We start from the raw sequence: 25588 nt of genomic DNA on the forward strand, positions 1-25588 counted from the left end.
AAGCTACTGTAGACATGAGAAAGGCAGTAACAAAACGTATCGGATATATAGTAATGCAATCACTAATTATCCCCCATAGCAGAAAATAATCACTTCCTCCTACTCCTCCTTCACCTCATCATCATCATCATCATCATCATCATTTCCATCTTTAACTATTCCTCTGTACTCATTTTTTCTCGTGTCACCCTTTACTCTAAGCCACCTCAGAGCGCAAAACATATTTATTACATCTCAGTTTCCTTCTCTGCCTGCATTGCCGTCTTTGTTAAATATCTTCAGGCGCCATTTGTATTTTTTTTTTTTTTTATGTAAATGCTCATCTATAACATAAATTAAACTGTCATAAATCTAAGACACACGAGATCAGCTTCAGCACATCGCCCCTGTTCTTACCTGTGATTTGGCGTAAAAGAGAATGATGGAGGGAACTATCATGGCGAGGAGTATAGTGGCACCACGCCACCATCTTGGTAATAGAACCTTGGGACACATCATGGTGCGGTGGGAGAAAAGGAGGAAGCGAGAACGACGAAGAAGGGCACTAGGAATTGGAAGAAATAAGAAAAGCAGGGATAACAGACGAGGATGACGAGGAGAGAGAGAGAGAGAGAGAAAGAGAGAGAGAGAGAGAGAGAGAGAGAGAGAGAGAGAGAGAGAGAGAGAGAGAGAGAGAGAGAGAGAGAGAGAGAGAGAGAGAGAGAGATGGAAGAAGGGGTAGTTAAAGAATTAAGTAATTGAGTTTAAAAATAATAATAAAGAAGATGAAGGGGAAAATAGACAAACAAACAGAAAGGGAGTAAAATGGGTTGCATGAATTATATAAAAAAAAAAATAGATAAATAAATCAGGACATGTACAAAAAAAAGAGGGAAACGAGCGCAAAGAGGAAAGGGGAAAAAAGGAAAGGATCAAACCAAAAGTGAAGGACAGAGAATGTAAAGGAAGGTCAGGGAAACAAAAGGTACAGTAAGGATGAATGAAAGGAAAACAAAAAAGACAAAATAGGAACAAAGAATAGGTCAATTACAAATATGAAGCCAGATGGAATATCAGGATGTTTATTTTTCTTTGTGTCCTCCTGATCTTGATTTCTGAAAAAAAAGAAGATAATATTAATATTTTTTTGGAAACTTCATCACAAAAAGATTCAGAATCTTAAGAAGACTAAGCTGGACATCGAACCATTCTTCTTGAAGGGTCCTTCAACTTAGTTACTTTATTAAGGAAGCCTCTCAGAATCCAAGAAAAACAGATATTGCAAGGGCTTTAATAACTTAATCACAAAATTTCTTACAACTGAACTATAATGAATTGGAGCACAATTGAGAAAGCAGTGACAGGATAAGCAAAAGAAGAGGTTAAGAAAAGATCAAGAATGTTGGGCTTATCTTCAAGATGATCAATGGTATTGGTAGAGCGCTGCTCTAATTTCTTCATATTTTGGAGAATATCAAAATTAAATGGTAGTTCACAAGGTTGGTCATTGAAAGTCATTGCTCAATAGACGCAGGATCCTGAGAGGACTGAGAAAGAAAAAAAGGAACACAAAAGGGATTACTGTCAGTAGTGTTTTGGTGGGGAAAAGATGAGGTTTTATAGAGGAGAGGTGATGCTCCACAAATTGAAAACTAGATCCACTAGGAGGAACCACCTTGTCGTGGTGGGTGGGTTTGCATGTCCTTATGACCAGGCAAGCAGGGCTTGATGGGGCTTAAGACACTGCTCTGCCCTACATATGAGGATAGATCTACCCATCCTAGCAAGGTCGCTAGCATGGGTAGGACAAGACAAAAAGGTTCCCAGGTTTAGGCCTCCACCTTTTGAAGTCGTCATGTGTTGGAGGTTTGGGTGTCTGGGTTGGAATGCGTTGTTGAGGAGAGGTCTTAGCTACATCGTAAGCAAACTTTTGAATTCTGAGGGACCATTTTTTTAATGGACACCATTATGACCAGCTACAGTGTAGCGCTGGCCATGGCGGATGGTGTAGCTGCTACACCATCCGCCATGGCCAGCGCTCGCTCCCCTCGGAGCCCCATTAGGTGCTTGTTGTTGGTCCCTGGGAACATTTAATTAAAATATTGCACTTTACGAGTATAAAGCAAAATTCCTCTAGTCCTCAAGAGTCGATCGGGTCTTCGAGATATCACCATCTACACGTAATGGTGATGCTACACGTGTAGGCTGGAGTTCAACCTCTCCTTGCTGCTACTTCTCATTCTGGAACACCATGTGGGTCAGCTATTGTGTCTTGTCTTGACACCCTTATGCTTACCAAATGCTGATATCATTCGATCAAGAAATGTAGTTGGAACCGAGAATGACTATTGTCAAAATGTCTTTGATGTTGAATAACCTGCCCCAAAAGTCCGCCACGCCCCTAAATCTTACTGATGCGTGGCTTATTAAAGAGAACGCCAAGATAATCTTATTTATTTATTTTTTTAATAAAAAGGTAACTAGCCAAGGGAACAAGAAAAAGGGGGAAAAATGCCACTGAGGTCCAAGCCCCAAAAGAGATGACAAGAGAATCATCGAAAACTGAAGGATAAGTATCTTGAAACCTATTTCTTGAAACAGTTCAAATCATAGGAAGGAGAAAATACAGAAGCAGGCAGAGTGTTCCAGAGTTTATCAGAGAAATAAGAATTTCTGGTGGATAACTCTTGCATTAGCGAGGTGGAGAGAAGAGTGTTGAGAGAAAAAAGTGTTGCGAAGCGAGGCCGCGGGAGGAGGGGAGGCATGCAGTTAGCAAGATCGGAAGAGCAATTGGCGGTAGATAATAGTAAGAAATGCAACATTACGGCGATAAGAAGAAAGATAATGACAGACAGTTAGAGGAGAAGAGTTAAAATAGCGGTATGAATGGAATCCCCTCATACATATAATGGACGATTCTCCTGTACAGCGTTTGACGCTGGAGGGGGGGGCAGGATGAGAAAATTGGCAGAGACGACTCAGAACACATAAATTCATATAAGCTGTTTTAGCTAGTGATGATATATAAAATTTCCAGTTTAGATTATAAATAAAGGACAGACCAAGAAAGTTCATTGTAGAAGAGAGGGACAGTAAGCGTCAATTAAGAGGAGGGATAGTTGTCTTGACGGTTGTGTTGAGTTGATAGATGAATTCAATTTTTAAGGCATTGAACAATACTAATTTTGCTCTGCCCCAATCAAATATTTTAGAGGGATCAGAAGCCAGGCATTCTGTGGCCCTCATGCATGAACTTCTTACTTCCTGAAGGGTTGACGTCTATGAAAAGGCGCGGACAAATACAAGGTGGTATCATCAGCGTAGGAGTGGATAGGACAAGAAGTTTCGTTGAGATCATTGATGAATAATAGGAAGAGAGTTGGTGACAGGACAGAACCCTGAGGAACAATACTATTAATAGATTTAGAACAGTGACCGTCTACTACAGCAGCAATAGAACAGTCAGAAAGGAAACTTGAGATGAAGTTACAGAGAGAAGGATAGAAGCCATAGGAGGGTAGTTTGGAAATCATAGCTTTGTGCCAGACTCTGTCAAATGTTTTAATATGTCTAAAGAATCAACAAAAGTTTCACCAAAACCTTAAAAAGAGGATGACCAAAACTCAATAAAGAAACCCAGAAGATTACCATTAGAGCAGTTTTGAAGGAAACCATACTGGCGAACAGATAAAGAGTTGTTAATTGATTGATGTTTAAGAATCTTCCTGTTGAAGATAGATTAAAACCTTTAGATTGCCAGGAAATTAAAGCAATAGGACTGTAGTTTGAGGGATTAGAACGGCCTTTTTTAGAAACAGGCTGAATGTAGGCAAACTTCCAACAAAAAGGAAAGGTACATATTGATAGACGGACCAGAAAAGTTTATCTAGGCAAGGTTCAAGGACGGAGGGACAGTTTTGGAGAACAATAGGAGGCACCCCATCAGGTCCATAAGCCCTCAGAGGCTTTAGCCAACGAGGGCATGGAAAACATGACTATGAAGGATTTTGATGGGTAACATGAAGGAATCAAAGGGTGGAGGAGAGGGAGGAACAAGCCCAGAATCATCCACGGTAGAGATTTGTGTAAAAGTGTGAGCGAAGAGTTCAGCTTTAGAAATAGATGAAATGGCAGTAGTGACATCAGATTGAATAAAAGAGGGAAAGTTGAAGAAGCAAAGGTATTGAAGATGTTTTTTGGCTAAGTGTTATAAGTTATGAGGGGAGTTAGACCTTGAAAGATTTTTACGCAATCTATTAATGAAAGAGTTTTTGGCTAATTGGAAAACAGACTTGGCATGATTCCAGACAAAAATATAAAGCGCATCAGATTCTGGTGATAGAAGGCTCAAGTACCTTTTGTGGACCACGTCTTTATCACGTATAGCACGAGAACAGGCTGCGTTTAGGTCGAGAAAAAGTGAGGAATGTACGCCTCCATGCCAGACACAATCATCTCTGTTATGCATTCAATCCACAGAGACGGATCTCTGACACAAAAGTAGTAGTCATTCCAAGGAAAATCAGCAAATCCTCAACTAGCAGCGGAGTATCCTCAATACTAGTTGGTGTTGCACAAGTTGCTTTAGTTAGTGGAGGATAACAAAGTTATCACCTGGATGGTCAGTGAAGGGAGAGGAAAGCCAAAGCTGGTGGTGAACATTAAAGTCTTCAAGAAAGGAAATCTCCGCAAAAGGGAAGAGAGTCAGAATGTGCTCCACCTAGAAAGTTTAAGTAGTCAAAGATCTTTTATAGTCAGAGGAGCTAGATGAAGCTAGTTTTCGTTAGTCGGGAGGGAAGAAGGGGTAGTGAGAAGGCGAGGGGCAAAATAGTTAAATCTAGAAAGGTAGCTAGCTCAGGGATGGTGAGAAATAGCTTAAGTGTTTACTACACAAACTGTAGAAGTATTCTGAATAAAATAGACTTGCTTAGAGGAATAGCGAGCGTTGAGAAATTTGATATCATTGCTTTAACTGAAACTTGGTTAGATATGTCAGGAAAAGTATTTAATCCAGAGGTTAAGATAGATGGGTATACAATGTTCTATAAAGATAGGGAAAACAGGAGAGGAGGAGGCGTCGCGTTATACGTTAGGGACACATTACAGTGTTGTATTAACAGTAGAATTAAAACAGATAACAAAGCAGAGTCGATATGGGTAGATATTAAAGAAGGATCGCAGTCAGTAGTACTAGGGGTAGTTTACAGACCACCGACCAGTACAGAGGAAATTAACACCTCACTGTGGCAGGAATTAAATAGAGCAGGCAGGTACAGTCAGGTATGTGTGGTAGGAGATTTTAATTTTAGGAATATCGACTGGAGTCTAATGGTGGGTAACAAGGAAGCAGAGGAATTTCTTAAGGTAATTCAGGATAATTTTTTAAAACAGGTAGTCGTAGAACCCACAAGGGGGAATAATATTCTAGATTTAATTCTTACTAGCAGGGAGGAAGCAGTCACGCAGGTAGAGGTTGGAGGACAGCTAGGTAACAGTGACCATAGGGAAATTAGGTACAATGTAGAATGGGAAGAAACAGTTAGAAACAAAAACACTAGTAAAATACCTGACTTTAGGAGAGCAGATTTTGAAGAATTAAAAAGGTACCTCCAAGGAGTGGACTGGCAAAGGATGTAGGGTGAGGTCAGGTCAGGGACGGAGTTCAGAGAGATAAGGCAGGATGAGAGAGGTGAGGTGAGGCGTGAGGGTGTAGGACAAGAGAAGGGAAGATGTGTCCGGAAGGGAGGAGGAAAGAGGAAGGGGGGAGCTAGGTGTGAGTATGTTGGAATGTCAGGTCATGCTGAAATGAGAGAGGTGAGGTCGAGGCGAGTAGATGAGGGAGTGGAGAGGATGGTAGGGGACGAGATGAGGGGACTAGGTGAAGTAAATGTAGATGAATTGTATAAATATTTCGTAAAGTTCATACAGGTCAGTTAGCAAATATCCCGTATAGAACAATAAGATCACAAAAAAATGACCCTAAATGGATGACTGCTAGGTTAAAGCATTATATAGGGCGTAAGAGAAGTATATATAGGAGATTAAGGGCAGGTGAAGAAGTTTTAAGGACACAATATTATGAATTAGTTAGAACAGTCAGGAAGTTAACGAGCAAAGCTAAGGACAATTATGAGTCAAATGTAGCCAGCCAAGCGAAGACGGACCCCAAGGGATTTTATCAGGTATACAGGACGAAGAATAAGGATACTGTAGGTCCATTAAAGGCAGCAGATGGGGAGCTGGTTAGTTCTGGGGAGGAGATTAGTAAACTTCTGAATGATTATTTTTTAACTGTCTTCACCCAGGAAAACATGCAGGATATGCCAGATAGTGAACAGGTGTTTAGAGCAGATGAGAATGAGAAGCTGACAAATATTTCCATAACTAGGGAGATAATGGAACAGGAGATAGATAGGCTAAAAAAGTTCAAGTCACCAGGACCTGATGAAATATATCCCAGAGTACTTAAGGAATGTAAAGAAATTATTAGTGAGCCGTTAGTTTCTGTCTTTAGGAAATCATTGGAGTCGGGTGAGGTACCAGTAATGTGGAGGCAGGCTAATGTAGTACCCATCTTTAAGAAAGGAGATAAAACTTTAGCGTCTAATTATAGACCTGTCAGCTTAACTTCAGTTGTAGGTAAAATGTTAGAGTCAATAATAGCGAGGAACATTAGGGAACATTTAGACAAACATAACTTGATAAATCAGTCACAGCATGGCTTCACGAAGGGGAAGTCATGCCTGACAAACTTGTTAAGTTTTTACAGTAGGGTGTACGAGGCAGTAGATAATGGTGATAGTTATGATATCTTATATCTGGACTTTAGTAAAGCATTTGACAAGGAACCCCATCAAAGGCTCCTGAGAAAGGTTAGGGCACACGGGATAGATGGGAAGGTGTTAGGCTGAATAGGGTCATGGCTTAGTGACAGGCGACAGAGAGTGGTAATAAACGGCTCGAAATCCGAGTGGGGTCATGTAATTATTGGGGTGCCACAGGGATCAGTATTAGGGCCATTGTTATTTCTAATGTATATCAATGACTTGGATAGTGGAATTAGTAGTGATGTTAGTAAATTTGCGGATGACACAAAGATAGGTAGATTAATTAGGTCAGAATCGGATGCCATCGCCTTGCAGGCTGACTTAGATAAAATGAATGAATGGACGGATAGATGACAAATGCAATTTAATATCAATAAATGCAAAGTGCTTAGCGTAGGTAGAGGAAACCCACACAATAGGTACACATTAGACAACCAAACTCTGGTAGGTACAGGGTACGAGAAAGATTTAGGAGTTATAGTTAGCTCTGAACTCCGTCTAGGGAAACAATGCATAGAAGCCAGAAACAAGGCAAATAGGGTACTAGGATTCATTTTTAGGAGTGTTAAAAGTAGAAGGCCGGGAGTAATATTAAAGTTATACTTGGCGCTGGTCAGACCTCATCTGGACTACGCGGTGCAGTTCTGGTCCCCACATTACAGGAAAGATATAGGTCTATTAGAATCAGTACAGAGGAGAATGACTAAAAGGATACAGGGGATGAGGAGTATCCCTTACGAGGCGAGGTTGAAGCTGTTAAATTTACATTCTTTAGAGAGACGTAGGTTAAGAGGGGACCTGATAGAAGTCTTTAAGTGGTATAAGGGTTATAACAAGGGAGATGTAAGCAAAATTCTTAGGATCAGCAACCAGGGTAGAACAAGAAATAACGGGTTCAAGCTTGAAAAATTTAGGTTTAGGAAGGAGATAGGAAAAAATTGGTTCTCAAATAGAGTGGTAGATGAGTGGAACGGACTCAGTAATCATGTAGTTAGTGCTAGGACACTAGAGAGCTTTAAGAGAAGATTAGACAAGTTTATGGATGGGGATAACAGATGGAAATAGGTAGGTGTGTTTCATACAGGGACTGCCACGTGTAAGCCTGGTCGCTTCTTGCAGCTTCCCTTATTTCTTATGTTTTTATGTTCTTATGAGAGTTATACAGTACAGATAAATTTAGTTTGAGGGTAACTCTCTAGTTGTAACCAGATGGTGTAAAACTCGGAAGATTCAAGAGCGTGTGTACGAGAGCAGGTTAAGTCATTGCGCACATATACGCAACATCCAGCTTTGGATTGAAAATGAGGATAGAGGAAGTAGGAGGGAACAGAAAAGGAGCTACTGTGAGTTGCCTCAAACACCTGTGCTTTAGTGAGGAAGAGAAATTGAGGTTTAATAGAGGAGAGATGGTGTTTTACAGATTGAAAATTAGATCTAAGACTGGAAATGTTGTAGAAGTTAATAAAGAAAAAGGTAAGGGGGGGTGTCGAGACGCTTCAATGAAAGTGTGAAAACACCAAGTCAGAAAAATCGTCACCAGCATTTTTCAAGGGTTTCTACTCGTCAACGTGAGGTTTGTTTTTTGCCACAATGAGACCGATCTATTTGAGGCAATCGCAATGGCCTGTAACTCCAATATATGGCGCCTCTTCATCGACAGCTCGTGCAGGAGCTTCAAATCAGCTCTGTTTCATAACGGGAACATGTAACTATCTCTTCCCCTCGCTCACTTTGTCCAGCTCAAAGAGAAATACAATTGTGTTAAGATCTTGCTAGACGCCTTGAAATATGAACAGTACGGTTGGGAGGTTATCAGAGACTTCAAAATGATACCCTTCTTGATGGGTCTCCAAGGCGGCTTTTCCAAATTTCCATGTCATCTTTGCCTTTGGGACAGCAGAGACACCATGGTACAGTACCACAAAAGGGACTGGCCATTGCGGACCAAGTTTTGTTAAGTCTGGAAGAACAACGTCAATTGGGAGGCATTGTTGGAACCCAGAAAGGTACTGTTTCCTCCACTGCACTTAAAATTGGGCCTTACGAAACAATTCGTCAGAGCTCTAGATAAGGGCAGCTTTCAAGAATCCCCAAGATTTCTTCCTTAAGAAGTCTACGGCAAAAATGGATGTCGGTGTAGTTGGTCCACAAATAAAGGAGGTCATAGAGTGCAAGGAGTTCCTCAAGAAGCTCACTAGAACGGAGTAAGCAGTTTGGAACAGCTTTATCGCAGTGGTTTTTGGCTTCTTGGGGAATCACAAAGCCGAAAACTATGTGGAACTTGTTGAGACATTGGTGAGAAACTACAGGAAGATGGGTTGCAGGATGTCCCTCATAATTCATATCCTTGACGTTCATCTTGATAAATTTAAGGTGAATATATGGGCGTACTCCGAGGAGCAAGGCAAGCGCTTCCACTATGATATGCTGGACTCTGAACGCCGCTACCAAGGGTCGTATGATAAAAACATGTTGGGAGACTGACTATGCCTTCTGAGTCACTTAACAGACATTCATCCTACCCTTCCGATGGTTTCTGTTGAACCCTTAGCTGTTTGTTCTTTCGAGGCATCACACTCCACAGAGGAAAACAAACAAATATATTGTTCAAAAAAGAAATATACTAGAATACCTCTTCAGTCCCTCCAGAAATGTTGCTGAGGATCTGCTGAGTCCCTTGACTCAACGGACGTATCCCCCAGAAAGATTCCTGTAGGAGCATTACATTCCCTTAGGCTGAATTTAGATACGCAAAAATATCCGCCATGGACGTTGAGGGGTTCTTGGCACATTTTGACAATATATCTTCGAAGACCGACACCAGTCCATCTCTCCTGAGAAATTTTCCTCTTTATTTTTCTTCAGGCGTTTCAGAGATCCGTGTACTTGTTCCCATCACTACAGCAGGGTTTCAATCTCAGGTTTCTGTTTTCACCTGTTTTCACCTGTTTTCACCTGTTTCGCCACTCCAATAAGGTACCTGTTCAGGCTGAGAAAGGAAAATTAGTTTCTGATGCTTCCCTGAAAATCCCCCTCAAAGTAATACTGCTAAGGTTCCTAAAATGAAATTGTCATGGTCTGCATGGTTGCCGGGAAGAACCGAGTCTTCTTCTGTCATGTTTCTTTCCAACGTGCATATGTCTCCAAGAGAAAATGGTGCGAGACTCAGTTCCTTCCGCTCCTTCTGGATATTGTGCATTTTATTCTGATTTTAATTTAGGGCAAGGCTACCGAGGTGGCACTGCAATTCTGGTTCGTAACGACATACCTTACACTAATCTCGAATTGAAAACTTCACTACAGGTTGTTGCGGTCAACAATTACAGTCATTCATAATTCTCTCAGTTCTCTTAATGTTCTCTTAGAAACCTGACAAATTTCGGGACTCGTGGGTTTAAACACGCGTTTACTTTTTAAAATGCTTCTCTTTTTTAGTACTCCTTTCCTTATTTCTTAACTATTTTTTTTTTTTTTATTTAAAAAAACATTTTACTCAGAAAGATTAGGACAGTAAAGTATACTATTGTTTGTTTAATGAATTAGGAAAAAATATTGATCGGTTAAAAGAAACAAAAATTGCGACAATTAAAAAAAAAACAATGGTCATCGCTCATTTTTTCCGTTTTCTGTTTTTTACATACAGCGAGAGCATGGATGTTTAATGAGTAGCTAAAATAAATAATGCTACAAATTCGTATATGTAGTATACTGGCAAGCACATGAGCATACATATGTATGAGTACCTCATACATATGTATGAGGTACTCATACATATGTACTCACATAAGTGTACATATGTGAGTACATATGAGTACATGTGTAAGTGCATGTGCGGGTGATTTAGCGGCGTTCTGTGGCTCGCTGTTTAATGGCTGGCGCCCTAATGTAAGGAGAGCTGACATAAGCTTATCGGTTGACCTCTGAGGCCCTGGGGTCATGAGGGTGTTCGTATTCGTGTGTGTGTGTGTGTGTGTGTGTGTGTGTGTGTGTGTGTGTGTGTGTGTGTGTGTGTGTGTGTGTGTGTGTGTGAGGGTTAGGTAATCATGGGTTAATTGTAGTTCTGTGAGTGTGAGTGCATGTATAGTTTCAGTAGCAATTATCCTTACCAGTATTGATAATCTGCATGATCTTGCAAGCTAGAATAGGTGTAGTTATGTGTCGCCTGGCAGAGGTGATGACATGGGAGGCAGGGTTTGACGCACTCTGTCACTGAGGGACAGAGAGAGAGTATTGAGGCCGCTACGTGACAAGACGTGTGAGGGAGACAAGGGAAAGCAAGTCTAGTTCCTGCAAGTAGAGTTTGCGTGTGACTGACTGTGACGGTGCGAGTGCCTGCCGTTCCTGTATCTGCCTGTGTGTCGTGACTGTATTGCACGGTGACTTCTGTATTGTTGTGTAATATATGGACATAAGGAAAAAGCGTGTTTTCCTCCTTCTGCTCTTTGTAACTGTTCTCACTGAGAGTGACGAGTGAATCAGAGCGACAGCCGTTCTTAGTAGCCCAAGTAAAGTCCTTCTTCCCGACACACACGCTCTGAACCTCGCAACGGTGTGAGGCGCCGCTTGCCTACTGGAGGGGATACGTTTCAATAATCTATCTCAGAAAATATAATCCTCCCTTCCCTATTTTTTTTTTTTTTTTGCTGCAATAAGGATTATTACGCCTTAAAAGAGCAAAACTAAAATATTTATAGATTTTTCTCAGTATTTTACATATACCAGAAAGAGAGAGGAAGAATTAAAGAAAAGAAAAAAAATGAGGTCGACCTGTGTAAATCCCCCGGAACTCTATGAAAAATAAATCATAGCTGAAGAGGTTAAAATCGTACAGTAACTCGAGAATGAAATCCGAACCAAAGACTATACGGATATTAGTGATCTACCTAGTCCTGTGTCTTCTGACTCTATCGACGCGGCTGAAAACTTCTTAGATTCATATTCAGTACATGATTCGGAATCACTCGACAATACTAGAAGGCAGTGGAGACAAAATTGCCATTGTAAGGTCTCGCTCAGCACGGGGACGGGGTAGGGCCTTCAAAATGATGCAGAGCGTATTTTTTTTTCTTCGGAATCTTGGCCACACTATGAAGTTTTCAAACAAAAACTGTTGCGAGTTTTTGGGTGTGGGTGCTGAAACAACCTCCCAGAAACAGATCAGTCCCATTATGGGAAGTATTCAGGAGTGGGTCAGAACGGAGGAACCCTGGGACGCTTCCTTTCTTGTGGAGGAACAAATGTTTTCCACTCTGTTCAGAGACCGGCACCTCAGTGAGCCTATTTCTTTTTTTTTATTTGTATTTTTGTTGCCCTTGGCCGGAGCCCCTCCTACAAATATATATATATATATATATATATATATATATATATATATATATATATATATATATATATATATATATATATATATATATATATATATATATATATATATATATATATATATATATATATATATATATATATATATATATATATATATATATATATGTGTGTGTGTGTGTGTGTGTGTGTGTGTGTGTGTGTGTGTGTGTGTGTGTGTGTGTGTGTGTGTGCTGGAGTAGTTGAGATAGATTTGTTTGTCCATATATTTTCTATGCAACAAAGCTTGTCAAAAAAAAAACTGAAATTATCACATTTCCAATAAAAAAAATCAATATGTACCCTTAAATGCCAAAAGTAAATACATGCGAGTCTCTCAGTTCTATTTCAGTTCACATATACCTTATTATTTTCAAACGTTACTTTTTTTTTTATCAATGTCAATTGGAGCTAATTTTTTTCCTTTCCCTTTTTCACTATTTTATTTTATTCAAAATGATTTAGAATGGCCTAATATGTTTCTTTATATGCCTCGAAATTACCTTTAAAATACTTGATTTTCAAAAAAAAAATCAGGAAGGCTAACAACTCTTCCCATGCCCGCCCTTAGAAAGAGTTGTTTTGCTCGCCTCCGCCAGGGCCCCCATGCCTCCTTAATCCGCCCCTGTATGAGACAATACCGGAGAGATAGGAGGCAAGAACTTCCACAAATACTGTTGATTCGGTTAATCTTGCCAATACCGTTTCCTCATGGATCAGCTAAATTATACATTTATGGTGATGAATACTCAGTGTGCAGCACGTGTGTGGTGTTTTATTTGGGCGACACGCAAGGTTACGTTACAGCGACGTGATTCGTATTGCGCCGCATCACAAAGTCCATGCCGATGAGGTTCCCTTGGAGAGATACAGTATAATGCGTGTGTCAGTATGTTGGTATGCAGGTACTGTGACTGCATTACGTCGCCACAGCAATTAGTCCCGTGGCACGTATTTTATTCACCATTTTATTATCAAGCGATATTTTTGTTACACTGGATGCTAATTAATTGGCATATTAATATGTAATCAAATTATTTTTATTTTTTTCATTTACTTATTTATTTTTTGTAGGAGTCAACTGAGATGCCAGTCCCATAAAAGGGTTCAAAGTGGTAGTCAAAAATTGAAGGACAAGTGTCTTGAAACCTCCCATTTGAAGGAATTCAAGTCATAGGAAGGTATAAATACATAAGCTGCCAGAGAAAGGGATGAATGATGGAGAATACTGGTTAACTGCTGCATTAGAGACACCGCAGCGAGGCTGCGGGAGGAGGGGAGGCATGCAGTTAGCAAGATCAGAAGAGCAGTTAGCATGAAAATAGCGGTAGAAGGCAGCTAGAGATGCAACATTACGGCGATGAGAGAGAGGCTGAAGACAGTTAGTTAGAGGAGAGGAATTGATGAGATGAAAAGCTTTTGATTTTACACTGTCTAGAAGAGCGGTATGAGTGGAACCCCCCAAGACATGTGAAACATACTTCATACATGGATGGATAAGGCCCTTGTACAGAGTTAGCAGATGGGGGGGCGTGAAAAAAAAAAAAAAACTGGCGGAGATGTCTCAGAACGCCTAACTTCATAGAAGCTGTTTTAGATAGAGATGAGATGTGAAGGATTATATGTAATTATAAAGGACAGACCGAAGATGTTCAGTGTAGGAGTGGGGGACATTGAAGAACAGGGGATAGTTTTTCAAGCAATAAACATTACCAAGTTTGCTCTGTTCCAGTCAGAAATTTCAGAAATATCGGAAGTCACGCGTTCTATGGCTTCCCTGCGTGAAATGTTTACTTTGTGAAGTGTTGGACGTCTATGGAAAGGCATGAAAAAGTGGGTGGTATCATCAGCGTAGGATAGGACAAGAAGTTTGGTTTAGAAGGTCATTGATTAATAATAAGAAAAGAGTGGGTGACAGGACAGAACCCTGAGGAAAACCACTATTAATAGATTTAGGAGAACAGTGACCGTCTACTACAGCAGCAATAAAACGGTCAGAAAGGAAACAGTATGACCAAGACTCAGTAAGGAAAGCCAGAAGATCACCAGTAGAGCGACCTTGATAGAACCCATACTGGCGATCAGATAGAAGGTTGTGAAGTGATAGACGTTTAAGAATCTTCCTGTTGAGGATAGATTCAAAAACATTAGAAAGGCAGGAAATTAAAGCAATAGGACGGTAGTTTGAGGGACTAGAATGGTCACCCTTTTTTAGGAACAAGCTGAATGTAGGAAACTTCCAGCAAGAAGAAAAGGTAGATGTTGACAGAGTTGAAAGAGTCTGACTAGGCAAGGTGCAAGCAAGGAGGCACAGTTTCGGAGAACAATAGGAGGGACCCATTCAGGTCCATAAGCTTTCTGAGGGTTTAGGCTCGCAAAGGCATGGAAAATATGCTTTATGCATGAGACATTTATATTGCAAGTAGTGCCACTGCTTCAAATGGCCTGTGTAGTTTGGAATTAATCCGCCTGTAGCTCTCCGCGAGGGTATGAAAGGCAGCAAAGGAACTGCCACTTCATACAGGTGCACGGATTGCGATTTGTGTCTACTTGACTCTTTCCTGCGCTACAGTGGGAAGCTCAGGGATCTGTTTATCATAATTTTGTATTTCAAAATCATTCTTGTTAATGTGGTGTGCTGGTGTAATGTTAGGTTAGATTAGTATCATAAGGGGGTTCCAAATGTCATGGTCACGATCCTGGTTATCTTTCCAAGAAAGTAGACGTTGCACTAATCTCAGAAAGTTCTAAAGGTCTGGACTTATAAAGGCTTCGAGTGCCTACCTGACCTATCCGAAATCGCCAGAATTACACCCTCTCATTGTACCCTTACACGGCAACTCAGGAATCACCTCAAAAACCAGATCAATGTTGGGGGGAGTAGAAAACACGGTTATTCTATGATACAACATTATATATTAATACTAATGATAATTCACAAACAAAATGAGGTAGTTCACGTTAATACATGACGTTCTCATCACTTCACACAACACCAGAACCCGTTTACACCTCCACAGGCCAATGAAATATTTCCTCTAGCTGCAGGAATTCACCCAGATGCCGTCACTGCGTCCCCAAATAATAATTCCCGTATTTCACCTCCTCAAACCTCACAAGACATCACCATCATTACCAAAGATCACCTATAACACCATAACACCATCCCCAAAATCACCTGTACACCACAACACCAGCCTCCAACACAACACCAGAGCCTCCAATCACAAAATGGCTGCCTCTTTGACCTATGCTCTCCTCAGGTTTAGGTGGCCACACAACTCATCAACTAAATTTCAACGGACAAGAGCTCTTGGTACCACATAAGACTCACCAACCTGATCCTGGATATCAAGGTTATACCGCCACATCACTAAACCTCCACACTCACGTTCCATCACTACTCCACACCCGAATTTATCCCCTGAGAACGCCACCCTCCCTGTTCCCATCAAGACCTCAGGACGCTCTGCTTTCCCTTCACGGAAATGTGGTGTTGCCCACTCAAGTTCCCCTCCTTTCGACATATTTCCACCTCAATTACACTTCCTTTCTCACACATACAAACATATAGAGAACTTAAATTATGAAGAGAATAATACAATATAAAAATGAATAAATAAGCCTTACACTAACTTTTAACTAAGAATAAGGATAGTGTCTAAAAGGCAGGTAAACGGAACACCGGGGACACAAAGAAAACTTGTTCCTTTTCAAGGTAAACTCGGCCAATAACATGACACAAGGGGTGGAAGCCCCCTGGCTAGTTTAGTTTACGTCAAGTAATGTTTGGTTCGGTTAGGTTGGGTAATTAAGATTAATATAGGTTACAATCCTCCTTAAGGACTGTAATTTATTAATTTAGATTAGATTGTAATAAGGATTGTAATTTATTAATTCAGGCTGTTAGGTAATGCTTAGGTTAGGTTAGAATAGGTAATGTTAGGTTAGGTTAGGTTAGAGTCATTAAGGGGGTGTCCAGGGAGGGCAAAGTTTAGTTTCGGTCAGGTAAAGATTAGGTTAGGTTAGTTTAAGTAATGTTAAGTTAGTGTGGGTGGGGCGATATTCCTTGTTTGCTGAAATTTTTTTTAGGGTTTTCTCTCAAAAATGGGGTTTTCTCTTTAGAATTATACGATTTCCTAAATTTGGCCTATTTTGATGTTCGTCACCCTAAAACCTCGCTTTTCCAACAAGTCCTCATGCTTGCTCCTCCAAGAGAGGGGCAGGAATAGAATGGAGAAGGAGCCGCTATTGGTAAGATTTACCATGGGTTCTTTGCTGTAACCGAGGAGATATAATCTTCTAAGATGTTCGCTGTGCATTCTTTATTATTTATCGAGCCTGATTCCGTTCCCTTCGGAAGTCGTTGATGCACGAAGGTCCCCACAATGTCGACGAAAACGAAAGAAGGCAGCTCGCTTCGTCCACTCAATAGCAGAACAATCATTGCTCCACCAACGGACTGGACGTTTGGGAAAACGGCAAGATGTCCTAGGGATGAGATGAAAAGCAGCAGATTACATTATACCACTAAAATATGTCGCAGTCTCGTCAGAGCTATCAAAGTTAACCAGCGAACGATCAGATAAAGTGAGTTCCATAAAATGCTGCCAATCAGCCTTATCTAGACGCCACCGGCGAGACCTTCGTTCAGATCCTGCTGATTCTAATAATATCGGAGAGTGGTCGCTGCCAAAGAAATCTGGTAAAATCTGGCATTTAAAATCTAAGAGAGCATTAAGAGAACTGAGAGAATTATGAATGACTGTAAAATTATCAATTTGACTATGAAAATGTGTTGTATCCCGTGAATTTAATATTCCTAACTCATCATTCTTTATAAAAGAAGCAAGAGAAACACCTCTGTGGTTCATTCTCATGTCAGCTCACAGAGGGTGGCGATAATTAAAATCTTGTTGTAGAAGATGAGAGGTAAGGTCTCGCATGAGGTGGTTAAAGTCACCCCTCTTGATAGGAACATCAATGTAAGATAAATACTGCATACCGTTTACGGACGATTTAATTAAGAAAATGTTGACTGCAACAGCCTGTCGTGGAGTTTCCATTTCAAGATTAATGTTAGGTATGTCACTGCGAACCAGAATTGCAGTGCCACCGCGGTGGCCTTGCCCTAAATTAAAATCAGAATAAAATGCACGATATCTGGAAGGAGCGGGAGGAACTGAATCTTGCACCATTATCTCTTGGAGACACACCAACTTTGGAAAGAACCATGACAAGACAAGATTCAGCTCTTCCCGGCAGCCATGCAGACCATGAAAATTTCACTGGAGGAACCTTAACAGTAGTACTTTGAGAGGGTTGTGAAGGAAGCCTCAGAAAGGAATTTCCCTTTCTCAGCCTGAATAGGTACCTTACTGGAGTGGCGAGGCTTACCTAGCCCTGTAGCGCTTGTGAAAGTAAAAACCTGAGATTGAACACGTGCTGTAGTGATGGGAACAAGCACACGATCTGAAGAGAAATGAGCAGGATAATTGCTCAAGACAGACGGATTGGTGTCGGTCTTCGAGGATATATTGTCAGAATGTTCGGATGTGGATGGATATCTTTGTGTCTCTAAATCCGGCTCAGGGGAATGTGATACTCCCAAAGGAACCTTTCCGGGGTGTACGTCTTTTAAGTCAAGAGATTCAGCAGATCCTCAGCAACATTTTTGGTAAGATTGAGGAGGTATTCTGGGATATTTCTTTTCTGAAGAATGTGTCTGTGTGATTTCCTCTGTGGAGTGTGATGACTCGAGAGAACATACAGCTGATGGTTCAACAGAAACCATCGGAAGAGTAGGATGAAAGTCTGTTAAGCGACCCAGAAGATCGTGTTTTGTTGTGTTTTGTTGTGCTATGGAAGGTTTTGCTGTTTGAGAATTCGTGAGGGCACGGTCTTCTGCAAAATGAGCTCGTGTAGAAGAAATCTGTAATGTCATAGGTGAAGATGAAGTCGATAGCTTATCTGTCACATGTGACAATACAGAAAATTTATTGCTGACAGTAGCAACAGAAGCAGCATTCTCAAGACAGTGAAAGGAAGCAATTGTTAATTGAGAAAGTTGAGAAGGTGCTACAACTGGATTAGATGTGGTTGCAAGAATCAGAATGAAGGGAGGAGACCCCACCATCCATCTTCTGTCTAAAAAGACGTTCCCACTTTGCACTACCAAGACTGATGAACTGAGAATTAGCCAACTGAAGAATGTCATACTCAAGACAGTACTGTACCTCTTGCATTGTCGAGAATGTAACGGCAAGTTTCCTGGCAGTAAAAATAATGAGGTTCAAACTCCCATTTAGGAGTCAAGGTCACAGCAGTAATCACCCCGAGAAAGCTCTGTACAGTTCTTCCTTCCGTGACTAAATTCATAATACCAGTAACATTTCAAAGAACGGTAAGTAAATTTTTTTTATTATTTTTTTTTTCTGGGAGAGGAAAAAAAATAAATTTTTACAACCATAAAAGGTGAGGTTGATCATATTGGTATTTGTTCAGATCTATGTCAGCCGTTGAACATTATCAAGACATAAATGAAAGATGTCATAATTGTGCTTAGGGAGTGACGGTCAGTCTTCTGACTGCTTCACATAAAATTTCGACATGGTGAGATCATCCTAAAGTGGATTTTTAGAAGGCAAGAAATGCCTGTTAATTAGTTAGGTGTGTATGTTTCCCTTCAGTTCATGTGAATTAAAATGTAAATTAATTATGGAGAAATATTAACTAAATAAATTTGTTTTGTGAGAAGATGAGCAGTCGCTCCTTTCTCCCAGTTGCATCCCACCTCTTTTGTTATAAAACGAACTACACCCAAAAATTCAATACTCCGAAAAGGCATGGCTGTAAAGTGGCTGTAAAGAAAAAGTGTAAAAAAAGTGGCTGTAAAGAAAATAAGATTAACGTTCCCAAATAACTATTTTTTTAATACTCGGACGTGCTACTACAGTAAATAATTACAAGGTAAGGTAAGATAAAGTAAATACCGTTATAGAATTTGTTCTGTGGTGCTTATTAAATACAGAAAAAATAGTTAAAAGAAAAATTTAAATTAACTTGTACTGACTCCGGTACTGCAAGGCCAAGGTGGATGCAGAAGCATCATGGCCTATGTTGAATCCTTAGCTCGAATGAATACACATTTACCATGCCTCACAGCTACTCAAAGGGAGCACTCCAATCCCACTTTCTAGATACTTGGCAGCATGAGGAGGAGGCAGTAGACGCTTGCCGAAACGATAACACTGTGTAACACAATTTTTGTCCCTAGGTAACAACTATTATTTTCTATTTACTTATACATAGAAAACATAAAAAAAAAAATATATATATATATATATATATATATATATATATATATATATATATATATATATATATATATATATATATATTTCTAACTTTGCTATTTGTGGCCAGGATAATGATATGAGATTCATCTGTTTCCATTGGGAGAAAGTTGAGAATTTGAACTCTCATTTGCATAAAGCAGAATCAAAACGACACTTGATACAAAAGTACCATTTATTTATTCTAGGATTACACAACTGAGACAATAGAGCATGAAAAATTAGTAAATTTCCGCGATTTACGCTTATACTGTAAATTATTTTCATAAATCAGCCCCCAAATATAGTCTTCCATCACGTTTTCACTATACGACCCCTGGTAGCGGCATTCAAAGTCCAGTATATCCTGTTGGAAGCGCTCTCGCTGCTGCTCGGAGTACGCCCCCATGTTATCCTTAAATCTATCAAGATATGAATATCAAGGATATGAATTTTGAGCGACATCCTGCATCCCATCTTGCCATAGTTTATCACCAAAGTGTCAACAAGTTCCACATAGTTTTCGGCTTTGTGATTCTCCAAGAAGCCAAGAACCACTGCGATAAAGCTGTTCCACGCTGCTCTCTTTGACCTAGTGAGCTTCTTGGGGAACTCCTTGCACTCCACAACCTTCTTTATTTGTGGACCAACGAAAACACCTGCATACACCTTTGCCGCAGACAGCTTAAGGAAGAAATCTTGGATACTTGAAAACTGCATATTTAGAGCTCTGACATTTCATAAGGTCCAATTTTAAGTCCAATGGAGGAAACAGTACCTTTCCGGGGTCCAACAATGGCTCCATTTGACGTTGTTCTTCCAGACACTAAACTCGCTAAACTAAACCACTGTGGCCAGTCCCTCTTGTGGTCGTGTGCCACGATGTCCCTGCTGTCCCAAAGGCAAAGGTAACAAGGAAACTTGGTAAAGCCGACTTGGAGACCCATCAATAAGGGTATCATTTTGAAGTCTCAGATAACCTCCCAACCGTACTCTTCATATTTCAAGGCATCTAGCAAGATCTTGACACTATTGTATTTCTTTTTGAGCTGAGAGGAGGGAGCGAGGGGAAGAGATGGATACATGTTCCCGTTATGAAGCAGTACTGATTTGAGGCTCCTGCACGAGCTATTGGTGAAAAAGCGTCATTCATTGTGGTTACAGGCGAATCCAATTGCCTTAAACAAACCGGTCACATTGTGGCAAAAACAAAACTCATCTTGACGAAGAAATAAAAGCTTGAAAAATGCCGGTGACGCTTTCTCTAACCTAATATTTTCACACCTTCATGTAACAAATTCCACTGCTTGAGTCTCGACGTCAGAAGCTCAGCACTGGGCTTTTGGAGACCAAGATCTCTGTTCAGGTCGTTGACGTCATTTTGGTTGAGGTAGTAATTGTTTCTCTCCTCAGTTGCGCCTTTGAAATCTGGATCAATGACTTCATCTTCTGAACTGTTTTTTTCCTTTCTAAAAACTGCTCAGAGTAGTGTGGTACTGGTGTAAGCAATGGGTAACATAAGGTCTGCATATATGATAGCAGGTTAGTTACGAAACATCGCTGTCCAGATCAGAAAAAAAAAAGTTTAAAGGAAATAATTTTAATTTTCTTTGATTTCTAGATAAAAGCATTTAGGAAACGATATTTACTGACCAAAAGACAAAAAAACAACTTAAAATTTTGTTGCACGGTGAATAATTACTCTCAGTGAGATCTTAAGCACTTGACCATGGGATGCTGTGAATTTATCATTAAACTCAGATGTGATCTCACTGAATACTTATACTGTGTCTCACAGTATAAGGGGGCAGTTAGAGCCTGCCCTCTAAAGACAACTCTCTTCCTTCACACTATAATATACATACCTAATTTCACACACACCCTTCACTCAAAATTTAATATCAATATGTCGACTGCTACACCAGCCTCGTAGTCCCCATCTAGTCCCCATCCCTCGTTTTATTCCGAAACTGTGCCTTCGTCGTTGCACCTTGCCTAGTTAAACTCTTTCAACTCAATCAACATCTACTTTTCATTCTTGCTGGATGCTTGAATACATTCAGCCCGTTTCTAAATAGGGTGACAGTTCTAATCCCTCAAACTACCGTCCTATTGCTTTAATTTCCTGCCAATGTAAAGTTTTTGAATCTATCCTCAACAGGAAGATTCTTAAATATCTCTCACTTCACAGCCTTCCATCTGTTCGCCAGTATGGTTTCCCTCAAGGGTGTTCTTCTGGTGATCTTCTGGATTTCTTTACTGAGTCTTGGTCATCCTCTTTTAGAGATTTTGCCGGTGTTTTAGACATATTAAAAGCTTTTGATAGAGTTTGCTACAAAACTTTAATTTTCAAACTACCTTCCTACGGCTTCTATCCTTCTCTCTGTTATTTCATCTCAAGTTTCCTTTCAGATAGTTCTATTACTACTGTGGTAGACTGTCACTATTCTTCTCCTAAACCTATAAATAGTGGTGTTCCTGCGGAACACCACTGTTTATAGGTTTATAGGTTTAGGTGTTTATAGGTTTATAGGTTTATAGCTTTAGGTGTTCTCTTCCTATTATTTATCAATGAAGTTCTAAATCAAACTTCTTGTTCTTATCCGTCCATATATGGAATACGCTTTATATTTATGGGGTGAGGGGTGGGGAAGTGCAGGTCTACTCATACCACTCCACCGACAGGGTGGAATCAAACCTTTTCATCTTATCAACCAAAAATGAAGTCGTCTTGTTTTGAATGGTCGTGTCTGGGCTGGATGTTTTGCTGAAGGAGCGTTCTTAGCTCAGTCGTAAGTAAATTTTCGAATTATGAGGGACCACTTTTTAATGGCCCTCTCTTTTGAAAGAGTTCAAATATTAGGAAGAGGGAAATACAGAAGAAAGTAGTGAGTTCCAGAGTTTACCAGAGAAAGGGATCTATTCTCAATTAACTCTGATTGAGAATACTACTTAACTCCTGCATGAGAGAGGTGGACAGAATAAGATGAGAGAAACAAGAAATCTTTTGCAATGAGGCAGCGAGAAGAGGGGAGGTATGCAGTCAGCATGATCAGAAGAGCAGTTGGCGTTAAAAAAGCGATAGAATATAGCAAGAAATGCAACACTGCTGTCATGAGAAAGAGGCTGATAACAGTCAGTTCAAGAAAATAAATTGATAAGACGAAAAGCTTTTCATTTTACCCTGATTAAAATATCGATATGAGTGGAAACCCCCATACATGTGAAGCATACTCCATACATGGTTGGATAAAGCGCCTGAATAGAGCCAGCATCTGAGGGGTGGAGGGGGGGAGATAAATTGCCGGAGACGACTCAGAACACCTAACTTCATATAAGCTGTATTAGCTAGAAATGAAATGTGAAGTTTCCAGGGCATGGAAAACATAATTGCAAGAGATCCTGCTCCCTTCTTCTACGCTAAACATCTTTAGTCTGTTTTTTTTAGACATTTATAAACATCTAATTTTCTTTCATGCTACAGGATTGCCTACATTCAAACTATTCCCAAAAATGGTGATCGTTCTAAACCATGAAACTGCCATATATTTTGTTGCCCTTGTCCTGAATCCTTCTTACATAACGACACACACACACACACACACACACACACACACACACACATTCATAAACACACAATAGTACTAGTATATGTAAATATCGTTATTATATTATTATACCTTCCCCTTGTTGCTTATTTTCAGCTTTGTAGCTGTGCATTTTGACCAGTAGTAGTAGGAGCAATAATAATAGTAGTTATAACAAATACTATTACTACCACTATTACTACTACTACTACTGCTACTACTAATATTACTTCTACTACTACTACTACTACTACTACTACTAATAATAATAATAATAATAATAATAATAATAATAATAATAGATAATAAAAATTATAATGATAATAATAATAATAGTAATAATAATAATAATAATAATAATAATAATAATAATAATAATAATAACTACAACAATTATAGTTACAAATATTATTTATTTTCCTTTTTTCATTATTTTTCATTTATTTACCTAATTATTTTATTTTATTGTATTGTATTGTATCACACCAAAGTGTGAAGACAATGCATTTTTATTTTGGCCGTGGGGTGGATGGGATAAATATTTGGATGAATTTTAATTGAGAAAAAAGGTTTGGAAAAACTAGAATACATTCCTTCAACAATCTTTTAGTTCACATCAGTCACTGGTATCCGACTCCATAAATTTCACCGTTACACACGAAGCACATCTTGCGACGTAAAGTCGGTAAGTTTTTTTTATTATTATATTACACACACACACATACACACACAAACTCACACACATACATATGCACGCGCACACATATGCATCCAGAGGAACGACCTTGCCCTCGCTCTCTCTCTCTCTCTCTCTCTCTCTCTCTCTCTCTCTCTCTCTCTCTCTCTCTCTGTAAAATTGAATAGAAGATAAACACTTGACCCTGAGAAACTACAGATAGCATCTTTAGAGAGAGAGAGAGAGAGAGAGAGAGAGAGAGAGAGAGAGAGAGAGAGAGAGAGAGAGAGAGAGAGAGACTCAACAGATGAGGAAAGTAAATTTAGATTATAAACAACAACGAAGGAAAAAAACTTACATGGAAGACGATGGCGAGCGAAAACCAACAAATCTAAAATACACAAAAAAAAAAATAAATAAATAACAATAATAATAATAAATATATAAGTAATAAAATAGTATATATATATATATATATATATATATATATATATATATATATATATATATATATATATATATATATATATATATATATATATATACACACACACACACACACCCGTAGGCAAGCTCTAACAAAAAAAAAATGATCCACACACCTCAACAGCTTGAATAAGACTAATGCTGAATCATATCCGCACTGCCAGACCGTTTTAGCCATGTTATCGTACTATTCAATTTAACATTATTGTACCTCGGATAAAATCGCCATGCGGATATTCATTATTGTTATTATTATTATTATTATTATTATTATTATTATTATTATTATTATTGTTATAATTAATATCAAATTGATGAGTGTTCAGATTTTCCAATGGCTCTAAACTTCTGAGATGAAAATGATTGCTTTATTATAATATGAGTCCTATTATATATCGTACACATGTCAATATTGTACATTATATTGTACAATATTATATATCGTACAAATGTTATATTTGTGCCATAATAATCGTGCGTCTGGCAACACTGATCCACATTTCATCTCTTCCCCGTCCTTGAGGCAAAATGACTACTACTACTCCTCTTCCTCCTCCTTCTGTTTTCACTTTCATTCGTAGCTCCTGCATTGACTTTAGGTCCCCTGTCATTTTCTCCACTGCTGGTTTCCTCTAGGTGTACATTATTGACCTTTTCCTGACCTCTAATCCTTTTGCCTGAGGACCTGAGGAGGTATTATGCTGATTTTCCTTAGAATGACTACTGCTTCTGTGTCAGAAACCCGTCTTTGTGTGCCAAGCGCATAACAGAGGTGATAGTGTCTGGCATGGAGGCGTACATTCCTCACTATTTTTCTCGACCTAAACCTTCTAAACCTTGGTTTAACACAGCTTGTTCTCGTGCTATACATGACAGAGAGGTGGCCCACAAAAGGTACTTAAGCTTTCCATCACCAGAATCTCATTCACTTTATATTTCTGTCCGGAACCATGCCAAGTCTGTTCTCCAACTAGCCAAAAACTCCTTCATTAACAGAAATTATCAAAATCTTTCAAGATCTAGCTCCCCTCGTGAATTATGGCATCTAGCCAAAAATATCTCCAATAAATTTGCTTCTTCTTTCCCTCCTTTATTTCAACCAGGTGGCACCACTGCTATCAGATATATTTCTAAAGCTGAACTATTCGCTCAAACCTTTGCTAAAAACTCTACCTTGGACGATTCTGGACTTGTTCCTCACTCTCTTCCATCCTCTGACTACTTCATGTTACCTATTAAAATTCTTCACAATGATGTTTTCCATGCCCTTACTGACTTGTGGACCTGATGGGGTGCCTCCTATTGTTCTCCGAAAGTGTGCCTCCGAGGTTGCACCTT

General features: G+C 39.5%; 1 protein-coding gene across 6 annotated transcripts in view; it reads right to left on the bottom strand.

Moving 5' to 3' along the window:
• The window catches only part of LOC135094488 (Na(+)/citrate cotransporter-like), a 57152-nt gene extending 32765 nt beyond the window's left edge, over positions 1 to 24387 (bottom strand). For 4 of the 6 annotated variants that reach the window (XM_063994617.1, XM_063994616.1, XM_063994615.1 and 1 more), the window contains exons 1-2: positions 24123 to 24160; positions 397 to 1094 (exon numbers count right to left, since the gene is read on the bottom strand). In XM_063994617.1, coding sequence (XP_063850687.1) covers positions 397 to 498 — 102 coding nt within the window. In that variant the 5' untranslated portion in view covers positions 499 to 1094; positions 24123 to 24160. Of the gene's footprint in view, positions 1 to 396; positions 1095 to 24122; positions 24161 to 24366 lie in introns of those variants that run through there. The other 2 variants (XR_010263841.1, XM_063994613.1) reach the window with 1 other exon arrangement.
• Positions 24388 to 25588: the final 1201 nt, after the last annotated feature.

This window comes from Scylla paramamosain, chromosome 45 (genome assembly GCF_035594125.1).
Source record: "Scylla paramamosain isolate STU-SP2022 chromosome 45, ASM3559412v1, whole genome shotgun sequence".
NCBI classification, from domain to species: Eukaryota; Metazoa; Arthropoda; class Malacostraca; order Decapoda; family Portunidae; genus Scylla; species Scylla paramamosain.